The sequence below is a fragment of the Ovis aries genome, chromosome 3, assembly GCF_016772045.2.
Source record: "Ovis aries strain OAR_USU_Benz2616 breed Rambouillet chromosome 3, ARS-UI_Ramb_v3.0, whole genome shotgun sequence".
In the NCBI taxonomy this organism is placed as follows: Eukaryota; Metazoa; Chordata; class Mammalia; order Artiodactyla; family Bovidae; genus Ovis; species Ovis aries.
The window spans coordinates 154,727,666-154,742,396 of NC_056056.1; the positions used below are offsets into that span (position 1 = coordinate 154,727,666).

The window sequence follows — 14,731 nt, forward strand, 5'->3', positions numbered from 1 at the left end:
CAGTCCTGAACATTCATTGGAAGGACTGATGTTGAAGCTGAAACTCCAATACTTTGGCCACATGATGCGAAGAACTGACTCATTTGAAAAGATTCTGATGCTGAGAAAGATTGAAGGCAGGAGGAGCAAGGGACGACAGAAGGTGAGATGGTTGGATGGCATCACTGACTCAATGGACATGAGTTTGAGTAAACTCCAGGAGTTGGTGATGGAATAGGGAGGCCTGGTATGCTGCAGTCAATGGGGTCACAAAAAGTCGGACACAACTGAGTGACTGAACTGAAATGACACAGAGCTGAAGACCTTGTGTTAATTCCTGTTTGTAATATATTGGTTTTTTAAAAGGATTTAGTACTCATTTAGTTCCTTTCAAAGACTGTATCCTTCAAAGACACAAACAAGATACCACCCTTGAAAGATGTGGATATTTAAAAAATCAATGAAGTAAACACATTGTATTTAACTTGTATTTACATACACATTTTTCAGTTTCTATTCAGTGCAGTATGCAGTATTTTATGACATTTTTTCATTACTATATAGAATGTGAAAAGTTAGACTATAAACATATTTCAAGTAATGCTAAAATAAATGAATTTCCAAGTTTACTTGCTGTGTAATTTAAATATAAAAATGGAGGCTAAAGATTATAAATAGCACGACTGCCCTCATTAATTATCGTTAAAAACAAACATAATGATTCAAATTAACAAGGACAGCTACTCTAATAAGTTAAATATGTGGAAGAACAAAGAGCTTAACACTTCTAGTTATAAAACAGTAGAAGGATAGAAAAAGGTATCTGTTGTTATTTTTCCATTTTCTGTTCTCCTTTCCTATGTAAATACCCCTCGATATCCAACCACTACTTGCTATACAACAGAACCATGGAATGTTCCTTTATGAATAAACATTTTAAACAACAAATGATAATTTATTTAAAACTTTCATTAAAGATTTAACAGAGTTTGAGTTCTTAAATAAACCATTACTTCCACAAATATTCGACATAGTACATGGAGTTCTATAGTATCATAAAATGGAATTTTTGTAGAAGTAAAAGTTGAATTCTTTTCTGGCATATGCAAATTAAACAGTTCATGCTAACACTGTAGCAGACAGCATCTACCTGATTTTAAGTCTGAAGTGCTTTATTCACTTTTTGGAGCCACCTGGAAAGCTGTAATGCAAGGGGTGAGTCAATTTTTTCGGCAAAGGGCAGACAGTAAATATTTTAAGCTTTGCAACATATATACTTCTGGTCTCTGTCACTTACATATTTTTAATGCAACCTTTAAAAATTTTGTAAAACCTCAGCAGGCCATACAAAACCAGGCTCATGAGCTGCAGTTTGCCAATCCTCGAGGTAAGGCATTCCTGTATCATAAAACACCCATTTTCAAATAACTGATGACAAAACTCAGGAGGAAACCAAGTTTTTAAATTTTAAAGTAGGTCTATTATTAACATAATTACTTGTTACTATTTATTTATAGGCAACAGCTCAGCTAACACACTGCTGACAGCATCACAGAAATCTTTCTAAATTGAAAGGAAGTTTTCCCAAATCTTTAACAAATTAAATCTATTTTAATATACTGTAATTGATTCCCAATTACAAATTTACCTTATTTTCAAAATAACTAGCCAAAATGTATAATTTAAAAACCCATATCAGATGCTTTGAACTTGGATTACAGTTTCAAAGCACAAAAACAATACTGCTTTATGTAAAAGATTCAGTTCATTAAAGAAAGCAACAAAATGTGTGGAGGGGAAAAGATAGTGGTACAGGGAAAAGTTAAGCCAACATTAAACATCTACCAGATAAAGTTCACAAATGGATAATTTGCATGACACTAATAGCTGTGTGGCTTTAGTGAATATTCTGGTGGCTCAGTGGTAAAGAATCTGCCTGCAATGAAGGAGATGCAGCAGGAGCCACGGGTTCGATCTCTGCATTGGAAAGATAGCCTGGAGAAGGAAATGGCAACCCACTCCAGTATTCTTGCCTGGAAAGTCCCATGGACAGAGGAGCCTACTGGGCTATAGTTCATGGAGTCTCAAAAGAGTCAGACATGACTTAGGGGCTAAACAATACACACTAGATGCTACCTTTAAATTACGTAAAATATGACACACAGAAATCAATAGTGAGTATGATTTAGTTCTTAATGTTTCAGTGGAAAGTTGATCTTTTACTTCCAGGAATAATGGAAAGAATATGGTCTTTAGAATCCAAGAGGCCTGGAATCAGATCATGACTCCACTACTGAATTGCTGTATGTATAACCACAAGAGGACGTTAAGAGAAAATAAGTCATGTAGGCAGATGCATATACTTTGTTCACTTCTTCAGATTCTCAGCCCTATTCAGGGTCAGTCTCTTGACCACTCAATATGAGGGTATAGGTTATAAACTCTGCCTCTTCCATGTAAGAGGCAGAACAGTATAGTGAAAAGAGCTGATATTTTGATTTTATTCACAGTTCCATCACTTACTAGCTGGATGACCTACTTATTAAACCCCTCTGAGCTTTATTTTCTTTATAAAGGTGAGTTGATACCTTTTTGCATCACTGTGAAATCAAAGGTAGCATACAGAAAGTACCAAGACAAATTATACTTGAAATACTATAACGATTATGAAAGGTATTAATTCATTTCATTTTTTAGGATACTTACTTTCCCACAAAGACACAATCTTATTAACAGCGATTAACATTCCAAGTTAGTCCATAAAAATTTATTCAGCCCATAATTTGGCATATTTGCAATCTTCTTTCCTATTATAGTCTTCACAAATCTTAAAACATATTGTGTTTAAAATTAAACAGGTCTTAAAAGTGACCTAGGAAATGAACCACCATTCATTTCATCATTCTATTGCTAAGCTATCATACAAAGCTCCGATCATTTAACTTTGCATCTATGTCTTTTCATGAAAATATAGTGCCACATATTTCCTAAATGTTCCACCAGAGGGACCTCTTTTCACAAATCAAAACTAGATTTCAATCTCAAAAATGAGGAATTAAAAAGCCCAAGAAAAACACTGTAGGAGTAAGAAAAAAATGTTAAAGTTATTTAAATTAATTGTCACATTTACTTAAATTTTCTTTGAAGAAGAAAGTGGGAAAAATAAAAAAAATGGACTGTAAAGACTCAAAGTGAAAAAAGTTTTTACTGAGGCTTATTCACTCATTTGGGGCTTCCCTGGTGGCTCGGTGGTAAAGAATCTACCTGCCAGTGCAGGAGACGTAGGTTCAATCCCTGGGTCGGGAAGGTCCCCTGGAGAAGGAAATGACAACCCACTCCAGCATTCTTGACTAGGAAATCCCATGGACAGAGAACCCTAGTGGGCTACAATCCATGGGGTTACAAAAGAGTTGGAGATGACTTAGCAACTAAACAATTCATTCCTTTCACTCCATCAAATATTTACTTAAAATGCACCAGACGCTGAGGGAAAATTAGCTTACAGCATAGGAGTTCTACACATTCTCTAGCTCATTTATTCCTGAATGCAAAAACTTAATTGTGTTGCAGGTGAAACCATGGTACAAGCACATAAAAGGTACAATAGCTCTCTCTCCATAAGCAGAAAGCCTACAATATACATATGGTTTTCATTGTTTGATACCAGAATTGTAGTGGGATTCTTCCATATTTATGTTAGAACTTGGGTAAAATAAAATAGGTTGTGCTAAAATTATCATTACCAATTAGAAAGTAATCTAGCAACGTATTTCAAAAGTATTAACAAAAGTTCTTTGAACAAGTGATTTCCTTTCTAGGACTATTTCCTAAGGAAATAATCACAAAATCAAATACTATAATGCAAAATTAGCATGCTTTCATAATACTGAAATCCCACAACCCAGGAGAATAAAAACATGTAAAGAAATATTATTCAATAATAAAAAGGAACAGTTTTTAAAAGCCTGAACAATGACATGGGAAAATGCTAACAACTTTAAGGAAAAAATATCAGTGTTTATAACATTTATACTGATACTAATTTCAGGGGGGAAATGCAAGACTAGAGAAACATGGACCAAAATGAGTGGCTAACTTTAGATGGTGAATCTGAAATGCAGTTTTCCTTTTATTTTCTATATGAGTTAAATCATAAACATGGGGTAATGTTATATTGGGAAAAAAAAAAGCAGCAGCCTATTAAAAACAGCACCTAAACTTTTATCTAGACCCATAAAACTATTTTTTGGGAAAAATTTCTGTTTAAGGTTTTTCTTTTAGTAGCAGTCCAAACTGCATCTTTGGCACAGGTCGTATCAGATTTCACAGCAACTGAAAACCTGAAAATGAAACTCCAAGAAGAATATACGCACACCCCCCTAAATGTATAACAAAAAGGATATTATCTACAGAAAGTAACTTCATTTAACTAATTAAGAAATTAATCCAAAATCTTTTGTAAAAATATACATTATATATTCTACTAAATTTGTTTTTTAAAAAGGTAAAACCTAATTTGAAACATAAAACAGTTCCAGAAAAAAGATATGAAGATCTTTTAAGACTGGAATTCACTATCATCATTAAAACAAAACAAAACAAAACAAAACAACACCTCAATACAGACAGTTCTCTACTCAACTCATGAAGGGGTACTTCTAGTAACTTCTTTGCTGCCAGATTTTAATAGAACTAATCTTTTGTACCCACTGCTGCTTGGCTTAGATTTCAATTGTCCCAACTCTGGCTCTATGTCCCTTCTTTTTTACCTTATCCAGTCAAATGGCTGGGGAGGGGAAAAAGATGCAGTTAATCACCTTTCCACACCAACCGCTGACTTCTCCAGCTCCAACCTAACTACTGATGAAGCCTTATCCTGTTCCCAAGCCCTATCCCATCCATTTAGTCCTTCCTTCAAACACAATTCAGTACATTTAAAGAATCTCAGGGTTCTTGTGAAAAGTAACTTAATCCTATCCCAGGAATTTATGACCGACGATAGCACATATCTGGTATCTATCTGTGCCATTACTACTCTGAGAGAGTCAAGTGAAGTGAAAGTTGCTCAGCCATGTCCGACTCTTTGCAACCCCATGGACTATAGAGTCCATGGAATTCTCCAGGCCAGAATACTGGAGTGGGTAGCCTTTCCCTTCTCCAGGGGATCTTCCCAACCCAGAGATTGAACCCAGGTCTCCAGCACTACAGGCAGATTCTTTACCAGCTGAGCCACAAGGGAAGCCCAAGCCACAAGCCAAGCCAAGAGAGAGTCAACTGGGGGGAAAAAAGGGGAAACCAAGAGGGACTCATTGGTTGGGATCAGTTCATCCTACTGCTAAAAGTAAAAACACTTTCACTTGCTGGCTTTGGACTCCCATATGTTCTGCCCTTTTCCTGGACTATTTGACTCTATGTTCCCTTTGCCTACTCAATCCAATCCTATCTTTGCCTTCACCTGAATAATTCATCTAGCAATTCTTCTATTCTTTAAGACAGAGCCTTGTAATTATAAGCCCTTCTTATTTAGACCTTTTTGAATCCTGATCCTTCAGTTATCCAAACTATTAGCTACTACACTCTCCACAAGTTTACCTGCCATTAATGTTGTCATCTAGGCCACAATTGAAGATGAAGGAGAGAACACGGCTGACAGACAAAATCTGCAGCATGTTAAAGAAAACTCTCTCCAGAATCACACTGGTTTAGTTAGGAAACACACAAAAAAAGAAATTAATTTTATTGGAAGTTAGTATAACCATCAGGAACTGAACTAGGTACTTTATACTTTCACTTAAGTTCTCCTAACAACTCTGATAGTCATTAAAAAGTCCCACTTTTACACTGAGACACAGGTACAGAGAAGTAAAGGGACTTTACCAAGACACAAAGCTTCTACATGCCAGTGCTACAATTTGAATCAACATCTACTCCTCATCATATTATATTGTCTTAACATCTTTTGTGTATCTACATGTAAGTTACAAATTAAGTTAAAAACTGAGTCCATATTTCTCTTTTTTGACAAGCATATCATGGGAGATTGCCACCAAAACCTTGCTGAAAGCTTTAGAACAATACAATATTCTGAATCTAAAAACAAAAAAGAGGGGGTGACGTCAGCGAAACAGCTGAATAGGAAGGCCCTGATCCTCCTTCCCTGCTAGAGACACAAATTCAACAGCACACAGATTAATTCCCTTTGTATGATAAGAAACCCAGAAACCAGTTAAGAGGTTCTTGCATCCCAAAGAAGTACAAAACCAGCTGCATGAAAGTAGGAAAATTTGTAACACACTCACTGGAGCCCCTGCCCCTGGTACAGCATAATGTGATGGAGAGAAAATTCCCAATTCCTGTCTTCTCCTTGAGCAGGGAAATAGAAGACTGGAGTAACTGTCTAAATGTTCAGAATTTTGGGGGGCCACCAGAGGGATGGGCGGAGAAGGCAATAGCACCCCACTCCAGTACTCTTGCCTGGAAAAATCCCATGGAGGGAGAAGCCTGGTAGGCTACAGTCCATGGGGTCGCTGAGGGACACAGAGCGACTTCCCTTTCATTTTTCACTTTCGTGCACTGGAGGAGGAAACAGCAACCCACTCCAGTGTTCTTGCCTGGAGAATCCCAGGGACGGGGGAGCCTGGTAGGCAGCCGCCTATGGGGTCGCACAGAGTCGGACACGACTGAAGTGACTTAGCAGTAGTAGAAGGATGGGGTTCTGTCGTGCTTGAATCTAAGCACTAATAGGTCAAAGGGCACCAGGCTGGGGACCACCAAGAACAAGGGCCATGAACTAGCACACACTCACTTGCCACTGACCCTGCCTGCAGCTCAGTGCAAAATAAGTGTTAGAAAACCCCTAACTCCTCATTTCTCCCTGAGGAGGGAAAGAGCTGGAACGTGTGTCCAATGTTTCAGTTTCTCAGGGAGCTACCCAAAGGACTGGTTTCTGTATTACCTGTTTCAAAATACCGAGACCTGCCATAAGCTAGATGCCTGGGAGTTGCTGAAAATAAAAAGGAGCTGGACAGCTTGCTGTTGCTCCAGAGGACCCGCAGTACAGCAGACAGGCACTGGAGGGAGCAAGAGACTATAAGCTCCTATAAAAAGATTTTGTTCAAATTTCATAAAATTTTATATTAGTGCCTATTATTTGTTTTCATACTTCATTCAAGATCCCACACTGTATTCAGCTGCACTGAGCAGCTTCAGCTGCATGCAACAAATTCTGATAAAATCTCTTTTCACTTTTATTCTGTCATGCATATTTTCTAATTTTCCTTGATGTGGGGCTTCCCTGTGGTTCAGATGGTAAAGAATCCGTCTGCAAAGCAGGAGACCTGTGTTTGATCCCTGGGTCGGAAAGATCCCCTGGAGAAGGAAATGGCTACCCACTCTACTATTCTTGACTGGAGAATCCTGTGGACAGAGAAGTGTGGCAAGCTATAGTCCATGGGGGTTGCAAAGAGTCAGACACAACTCTTTTCTTGTTATGGCTCCTTAGATACATCCATCATTTAAAAGTGGACATTACCAAATACATGGGATTTTTAAAGTATCTTTGGTATTAATTTCTTATTCTGATATTAACTTCTCATTTAAATGTTCTCTTCTCTGCAATCACCCTCTGCACTTTTTAAGTCTTCTAACTTTATCAAGGCTTTCAATGGCTAAGTCAAAGATTTCTCTTGGTATATGTCACATTGCACTTGAAAATACGTGCTGCTGCTGCTGCTATATGGGTTATTTTCAAATATCTTTTGATAGATTTCTAACTTAATTCCACAGTGATAAGAGAACAGATTCTGTATTTCAATACATTCAGACCATGAAATTTTTATACTTTGTTTTACATTCTTGGATATGTTCCAGTGTCTCCTGATTTATAATCTATGGGAACCTGAATAGAATTTGTATCCCACTGTTGTGTGAAAATTATATAAATCTTAATTATGTTGAATTGGTTCATAGTGCTTTCTAGATCTACTATACCCTTCTACTTTTCTGTCTACTCATTCTGTTATTAACTTTTGAGAGTTTGATACTGAAACTCCAACTAAAAATTTATGTACTTAAAAAATAATTGTAATATATAGTGGAACTATTAAAAAAAAAAAGAAACCTGTAAAACCTCTCTAGTTGGGAATATACACCCACAAGTCCACAATAAAGATTTGAGGAGACCCCAGCATATCTGAGCTCACCGGTAAAGGTCTTTCCCTGCATGAAGGCAGTTCTTAAAGACTGGGAGATGTAGCTGTGTTTTCAAAAGGAATATCCCAAAACAAAGTAGCAAGACACACAAAAAGAAATGAGGAAACACGGCCCAACTAAAACAACAAAATAAATCTCCAGAAACCGACCCTAAAAAAACTGAGGTATATGAATTATCCAATAAAAATTTCATAATAAACTGGCATAAAGATGCTCACTGAGCTCAGGAAAACAACATATAAGTAAAATGAGAATATCAAGAGAGAGAAAATACTAAAAAGAACCAACAGGAACTCTGGAGCTGAAGAATACAATAACTGAATTGAAAAATTCACAGCATGGGTTCAACAGCGGTCTTAAATCCATCAGAACAAAGAATCAAGGAACTAAAAGATAAGTCATTTAAAGTTATCCAGTCGGAGGAAGAAAAGAGAATGAAGAAGAGTGAAGAAAGCTTAAGGGACTTCTGGAACATCATTAACTGGACCAATACACACATTATGGAAGTCCCAGAAGGAGAAGAGTGAAAGGAGCAGAAAGTTTATTTGAAGAAATAATAACCCAAACTTTTCAATCTGTGGAAAGAAATGGACATTCAGATGTAAGAAACCCAATAGCTTCTTATGGGATACAGCAAAAGCAGTTCTAACAGAGAATTTCACAATGGTAAATGCCTACATTAAAAAAGAAAGATCTCAAATAACCCATCTCTACACCTCAGAGAACTAGAAAAAGAATAAATTAAGCCCAAAGTTAGCAGAAGGAAATAGGAATTAGAGCAAAAACAAAATAGGAAATAGAAGGAAAAAAAAACCCAACAAAACAAAGTTGTGGTTTTTTAAAAGATAAGCGAAATTGACAAACCCTTAGTTAATAAAAAAAGAAAGAAGACTCAAACAAAATCAGAAATGAAAGAGGAAGGGGCCTTATGCATCTGCCAGTGCGGGAGACACACACCGGTTCAGTCTCTGAATCAGGGAGATCCTGTATCTGCAGAGCAACCAAGCCAGTGGACCACAACTACTGCGCCCTTGTGCTGCAACTACTGAAGCCCACTCTGCAATGAGAAGCCACTGCAATGAGAAGCCATGTACACCAAAACTAGAGTGCAGGTCCTGCTCGCTGCAACTAGAGAAAAGCACGCAGAGCAACGAAGACCCAGCAAAGGGCACCCCCCCAAAAATTTTTTTTTAAGAGAAATCAAAGAGATTTTTAAGATTGATGTCAGAGAAATACAAAAGATTTTAAAAGACTACTATGCAAAATTATTTGTCAACAAACTAGATAATAGAAAAAAATGGATAAATTCCTAGAAACATATAACCTATCAAGACTAAATAACAAATAAAAAATCTGAATGTACCTATAACTAATACAGAAACTGAATCAGTAACCAAAAGCCTCCCAACAAAGAAAAGTTTGGGATTCAATGGCTTCTCTGGAGAATTTTGCCAAGTATTTTTAAAAAAATTAACATTAAGCCTTCTCAAAGTCCTCCAAAAAACTTAACAGGGAACACTTTCACACTCATTTTATGAGGCCACCATTACTCTGACATCAAAGATGCTTCAAGAACGGAAATACAGACCAAATCCCTGATGAATATAGACACAAATCCTCAACAAAATATTAGCAAAGTGAATTAAATAGCATATTAAAAGGATCAAAAGTGGGATTTATTCCAAGAATGAAAGGACAAACACACAAAAGCCAATCAATGTAATACATCACATTAACAGAAGGAAAAATCATATAATAATTTCAATAAATACAGAAAGAGCATTTGACAAAATTCAACACCTTAAATGATTAAAAACACATGATAGACTAGGAAGAGAAGCAAATTACTGCAAAACATTAAAGCCCATATATGAAAAGCTCATGACTAACATAATTTTAATCATGAAAAACTGAGGTTTTTCCTTGGAGACCAGGAATAAGGCAAAGATGTCCACTGTTGTCATTTCTATTCAATAGAGTAGAGCAGTTAGGTGAGAAAAGAAAATAAATGGCATACAAATTTGAAATGAAGAAGTAAAATTTTATCTGTTTGCAGATAACATGATTGTATACATAGAAGACTCTAAAGACTCCATCAAAAAAAAAAAGTTAGAACTTAAGTAAATTCAGCAAGGGTGTGGGACTGAAAAAAAAAATACAAAAAGAAGCTGCATTTCTATACATAAAAATGAACAACCAGAAAATTTAAAAATCTCATCTACAAAAAGCATCAAAAAGAATAAAATACTTAGGAATCAACATTATCTAAAAGGTAACAGACTTACACACTAAAAACTACAGAGCACTGCCAAAATAAATTTCAAGACACAAATAAATGAAAAGGCATCCTGGGTTCGTGAACTGGAAGACTTAATTAAAATGTCCATACTACCAAAATGACTTCCCTGGTGGCTCAGACGGTAAAGAGTCTGTCTACAATGCGGTAGACCCAGGTTCGATCCCTGGGTTGGGAAGATCTGCTGGAGAAGGAAATGGCAATCCACTCCAGTACTATTGCCTGAAAAATCCCATGGACAGAGGAGCCTGGTAGGCTACAGCCCATGGGGTTGCAAAGAGTTGGACACGACTGAGCGACTTCATTCATTCTTTCATACTACCAAAAGCAATCTACAGATTCAATGCAATTCCCATCAAAATTTCAGTAGCAGTTAAGTTTTTTTTTCCAGAAAGATCAATACTATAATTCATATGGACCTACAAAGAATCCCAAATAGCCAAAATAATATTAAGCAAGAACAACAAAAGTGGAGGCCCCATATTTCTGATTTCAAAGCATATCATAAAGTTACAGTAATCAAACAATATGGTGCTGGCATCAAGACATATAGACCAATGGAATAAAATGGAGACACACTCACGTTGATGGTCAACTGATTTCAACAAGCGTGCTAAGAACACACAATGGGAAAAGGATAGTTTCTTCAAAAAACAGTACTGAGAAAACTGATTTCCACATGTAAATGAATGAAACTGAAACCTTACCATACACTACACAAAAATCAACTCAAAATGGAGTGAAGACTTAAACATAAGACATGAAACTATAAAACTTTTAGAAGAAAATTCAGGGAAATACTTTATGACATTGGTCTTAGTAATGATTTTTAAATTATGATTTGACAATGATTTTCTGGATATGCCACTGAAAGCACAGGTAACCAAAGCAAAAGGAGACAGTGGGACTACATCAAACTAAAATGCTTCTGCACAGCAAAGGAAACAATCAACAGGGTGTAAACGCAATTTGTGGAATGGGAGAAAACATTTACAAACCATCTGATAAGGGTTAATATCCAAAAATAAATAAGGAACTTCAACAGGTATATGAAAAGATGCTTGACATCACTAATCAGAGAAATGCAAATCAAAACCACTGTGAGATATCACTTTACACCTGTTAGGATGGCCGTTATTAAAAAAAACAAACCAAAACCAAAAGAAAACAGAAGTATTCAAGGATATGGAGAAAAGGGAATCCTTGTAAACTGTGGGCTTCCAAGGTGGTGCTAGTGGCAAAGAATATCCACCTGTCAATGCAAAAGATGTAAGAGATGCAGGTTCAATCCCTGGGTTGGGAAGATCTCCTGGAGGAGGACATGGCACCCCACTCCAGTATTCTTGCCGAGAGAATCCCATGGACAGAGGAGCCTGGCAGGCTACCGTCCATGGGGTTGTAAAAAGTCGGACACAACAGAGTGAGCACACACGCACATTGTATACAGTTGGTGGGAATGTAAAATGGTGCAGCCACTAACAAAATCAGTATGGAAGTTAATAAAAAAAATAAAATAAAATTATTACATGTTCCAGCAATCTCACTTTTGAAAACACGATCTAAGAGATATTTGCACTCCAATGTTCACTGCAGTATTATTCACAATAGTCAAGAAGTGGAAACAGCTAAATGCCCACCAACACATCAATGGATACAGAAAATGTGGGGTATATACGGTAGAGTATTTTTCAACTTTAAAAAAAAAAAAGAAATTCTGCCATCTATTACAACATGAATGGACCTCGAGGGCATTGTGTTAAACGACATTAGCCAGTTACAGAAAGACAAATACTGCATGATCCCACTTACATGAGGTATCTACCACGGTCAAGCTCATAGAAGCAGAAAGCGGCATGGTGGTGACTGGGGACTAGGAGAAGGAAGGGGGGAGTTGCTGTGTGATGGGTGCACAGACTCAGTAATGCAAGATGAGGAAGTCTGAGAGATCTGCTGCACAACGACATGGACACAGTCAACAATTCTGCGCACTTTATGGTAGATTTCATATTATGTGTTTTTTTACCACAATTACAGTGAAGTTTGTATGACATGACCTGTTCTCAATGAATGGATGCCAACTTTTAGGGATTAGTATTTCCATCTGCAAGTATTCACATCTTTATGGAACTGGACTAACATTAAGCTCCCTAGTATGATTTTCAAAATCCACTCTCCCCTCTTTAGCAATCAGAGTGACACTTCTCCATCTTAACCTTCTAGTACTTTTCCTTTCATTTAAGATTTCCTAAACATTATTCACAGTCATACAGAAAAATATATCTGCAAGTTCTCTTAGAACCATGAAATGGAATTATCGCAGGGCAGAAGGACTGAAATAAATGACAATGGTTAGATGTTTACCTGCTTTCTTATGTACTACTTACCTATCTCAATTTCTTTCTCACCAATGGTGTTTGTACCCTTTCCAAACTACTGTGCATTCTCTCATAATAGAGTACTTTAAAACAGCTGAGTAATTCTGCTGGTCACATTACACCAAACAGCAGGCCCAAACTTTTAACAGTAAAAGTAATCAAATGCATCAGATGATAAATATAAATTGTAATAGTTTATATTAACTTTAAGAATAGAGCTATTAAAATTCTAATTTCACTGCTTACTTTCAAATATGCAGCTGCCTCTTGGACAGAAAGTGTTCTCTGACTAGAACTGCCACATTCATGATCTCCTGGAAAGATTAGCATATTAATTTTGAATCAGTACTATGTTAAACAAAAAAAACAAATATAATTAATCAAAACAGTTTTATAAAATACACAATTATAGATTGTATTATTATAATCAGTAAAGAAAGAAGACAAACACTCTTATATTGTCTAGAAAAAACTTCCAATAGGCAATGTAAACAAGTATTTTTACATTAACCACAACTTTTATATGCATTTCAATCTACATAGAAACATACCTTCCTTTTATATTCTTAATGAAACTGTTAGCCAGGGGTAAGAACCAAGTAGTGCTCACTGATGCCTATTCATAGGTCTTGGTGCAAAGAAAGTCCTCTATAGATGTATTTTTCAAGGGGGAAAATTCATTGTACTAACTTGTACATCTATTACTAAAGCTAATAATTCAAGACTCAAGTAAATCTGAATTAAAATGTCCATTTTAGAGTATTACTAAGCCTACTTTTAGCAAGGCGTGTGCAAAACTTAAAATATTATAACACAGATCAACAAGGAAATTAGATAGAAGCATCTAGCTATAATCAGGTGTACTACATACAAAAGTTTGGAAGACTACATTTTCCTTTTCTCACAGCTATTTTTAAGAGGATCCAAACCTTTATTCACCCACCAGGCTCTCGATGGTTATGAGATATCAATTATCCTTACAGTGAACTTCAATTTTGTTTCTCCTACTATTTCTTTCAAGTACTTAAAAAAAACTTTTTTAACATAAAAGTATAATAGTTAAAACTTTTGGCAAATTTTTTTTTATCATAAAAGCAACCATATTCCAACTTTATAAATTTTGTTCCAGATTTTAATGGTCATAGTTGTAAAATGAGAATACCTATTAGATGAACCCAAAAAAGTCTTCAAACTTTATAATCTATCCTCAGAGATCTGATTCTACAGATCTATAGCAAGGGCTGGCAAACCCAAAGACCAACTGTGGCCTACCACCAGTTTTTATAAGTGAAGTTTTATTGGAACACAGCCACACTCATTTATTTATGTATTATCTATGCCTGCTTTCATGCCCTAACAGCAGAACTGAGTAGCTGTGACAGAGACAGTCTAGCCCACAAAGCCTAAAAATTTACTATCTGGCCCCTTTACAGATAAAAAGTTTGCAGACCCCTGCTCTATAGGAAGGAATCTGTATCTTTTAAAGCACTCCAGAGTATGGTGATCTAACACACTTCATAAAAAACTGCTATAGAGACAACTGTAGAAGCTTGTATTATAGGAGCAATATCAGGAATTCCATGTAGATTATATACTCTCTTTCTGGGTGCTACAGCTATCAAATTAATGTCATTAGTTTGCAACATATGTATGTTAACAGTCCATCAGTCAATGCAAAAAAAGCTTTTAGTGATATACACAGAATTATTAGCCAAAAACACTGACCAGAATTAAAGAACTAACTTCCTCCACCCAAAAAAAAACCTTGGTGAGAGGATGGGGAACTATCTGGCTTCTAAATGCATCTACTGGACTAGAGAAGTTCCACATTTACCTACTGCTGCTGCTGCTAAGTCGCTTCAGTCGTCTC

At 36.3% G+C, this 14,731-nt stretch overlaps 1 protein-coding gene across 1 annotated transcript in view; it reads right to left on the minus strand.

Moving 5' to 3' along the window:
* The window catches only part of LEMD3 (LEM domain containing 3), a 71,574-nt gene that overhangs the window by 15,596 nt on the left and 41,247 nt on the right, over nt 1-14,731 (minus strand). Inside the window, exon 4 of the mRNA XM_027967483.2 lies at nt 13,108-13,175. Coding sequence (XP_027823284.1) covers nt 13,108-13,175 — 68 coding nt within the window. The remainder of the gene's footprint in view (nt 1-13,107; nt 13,176-14,731) is intronic.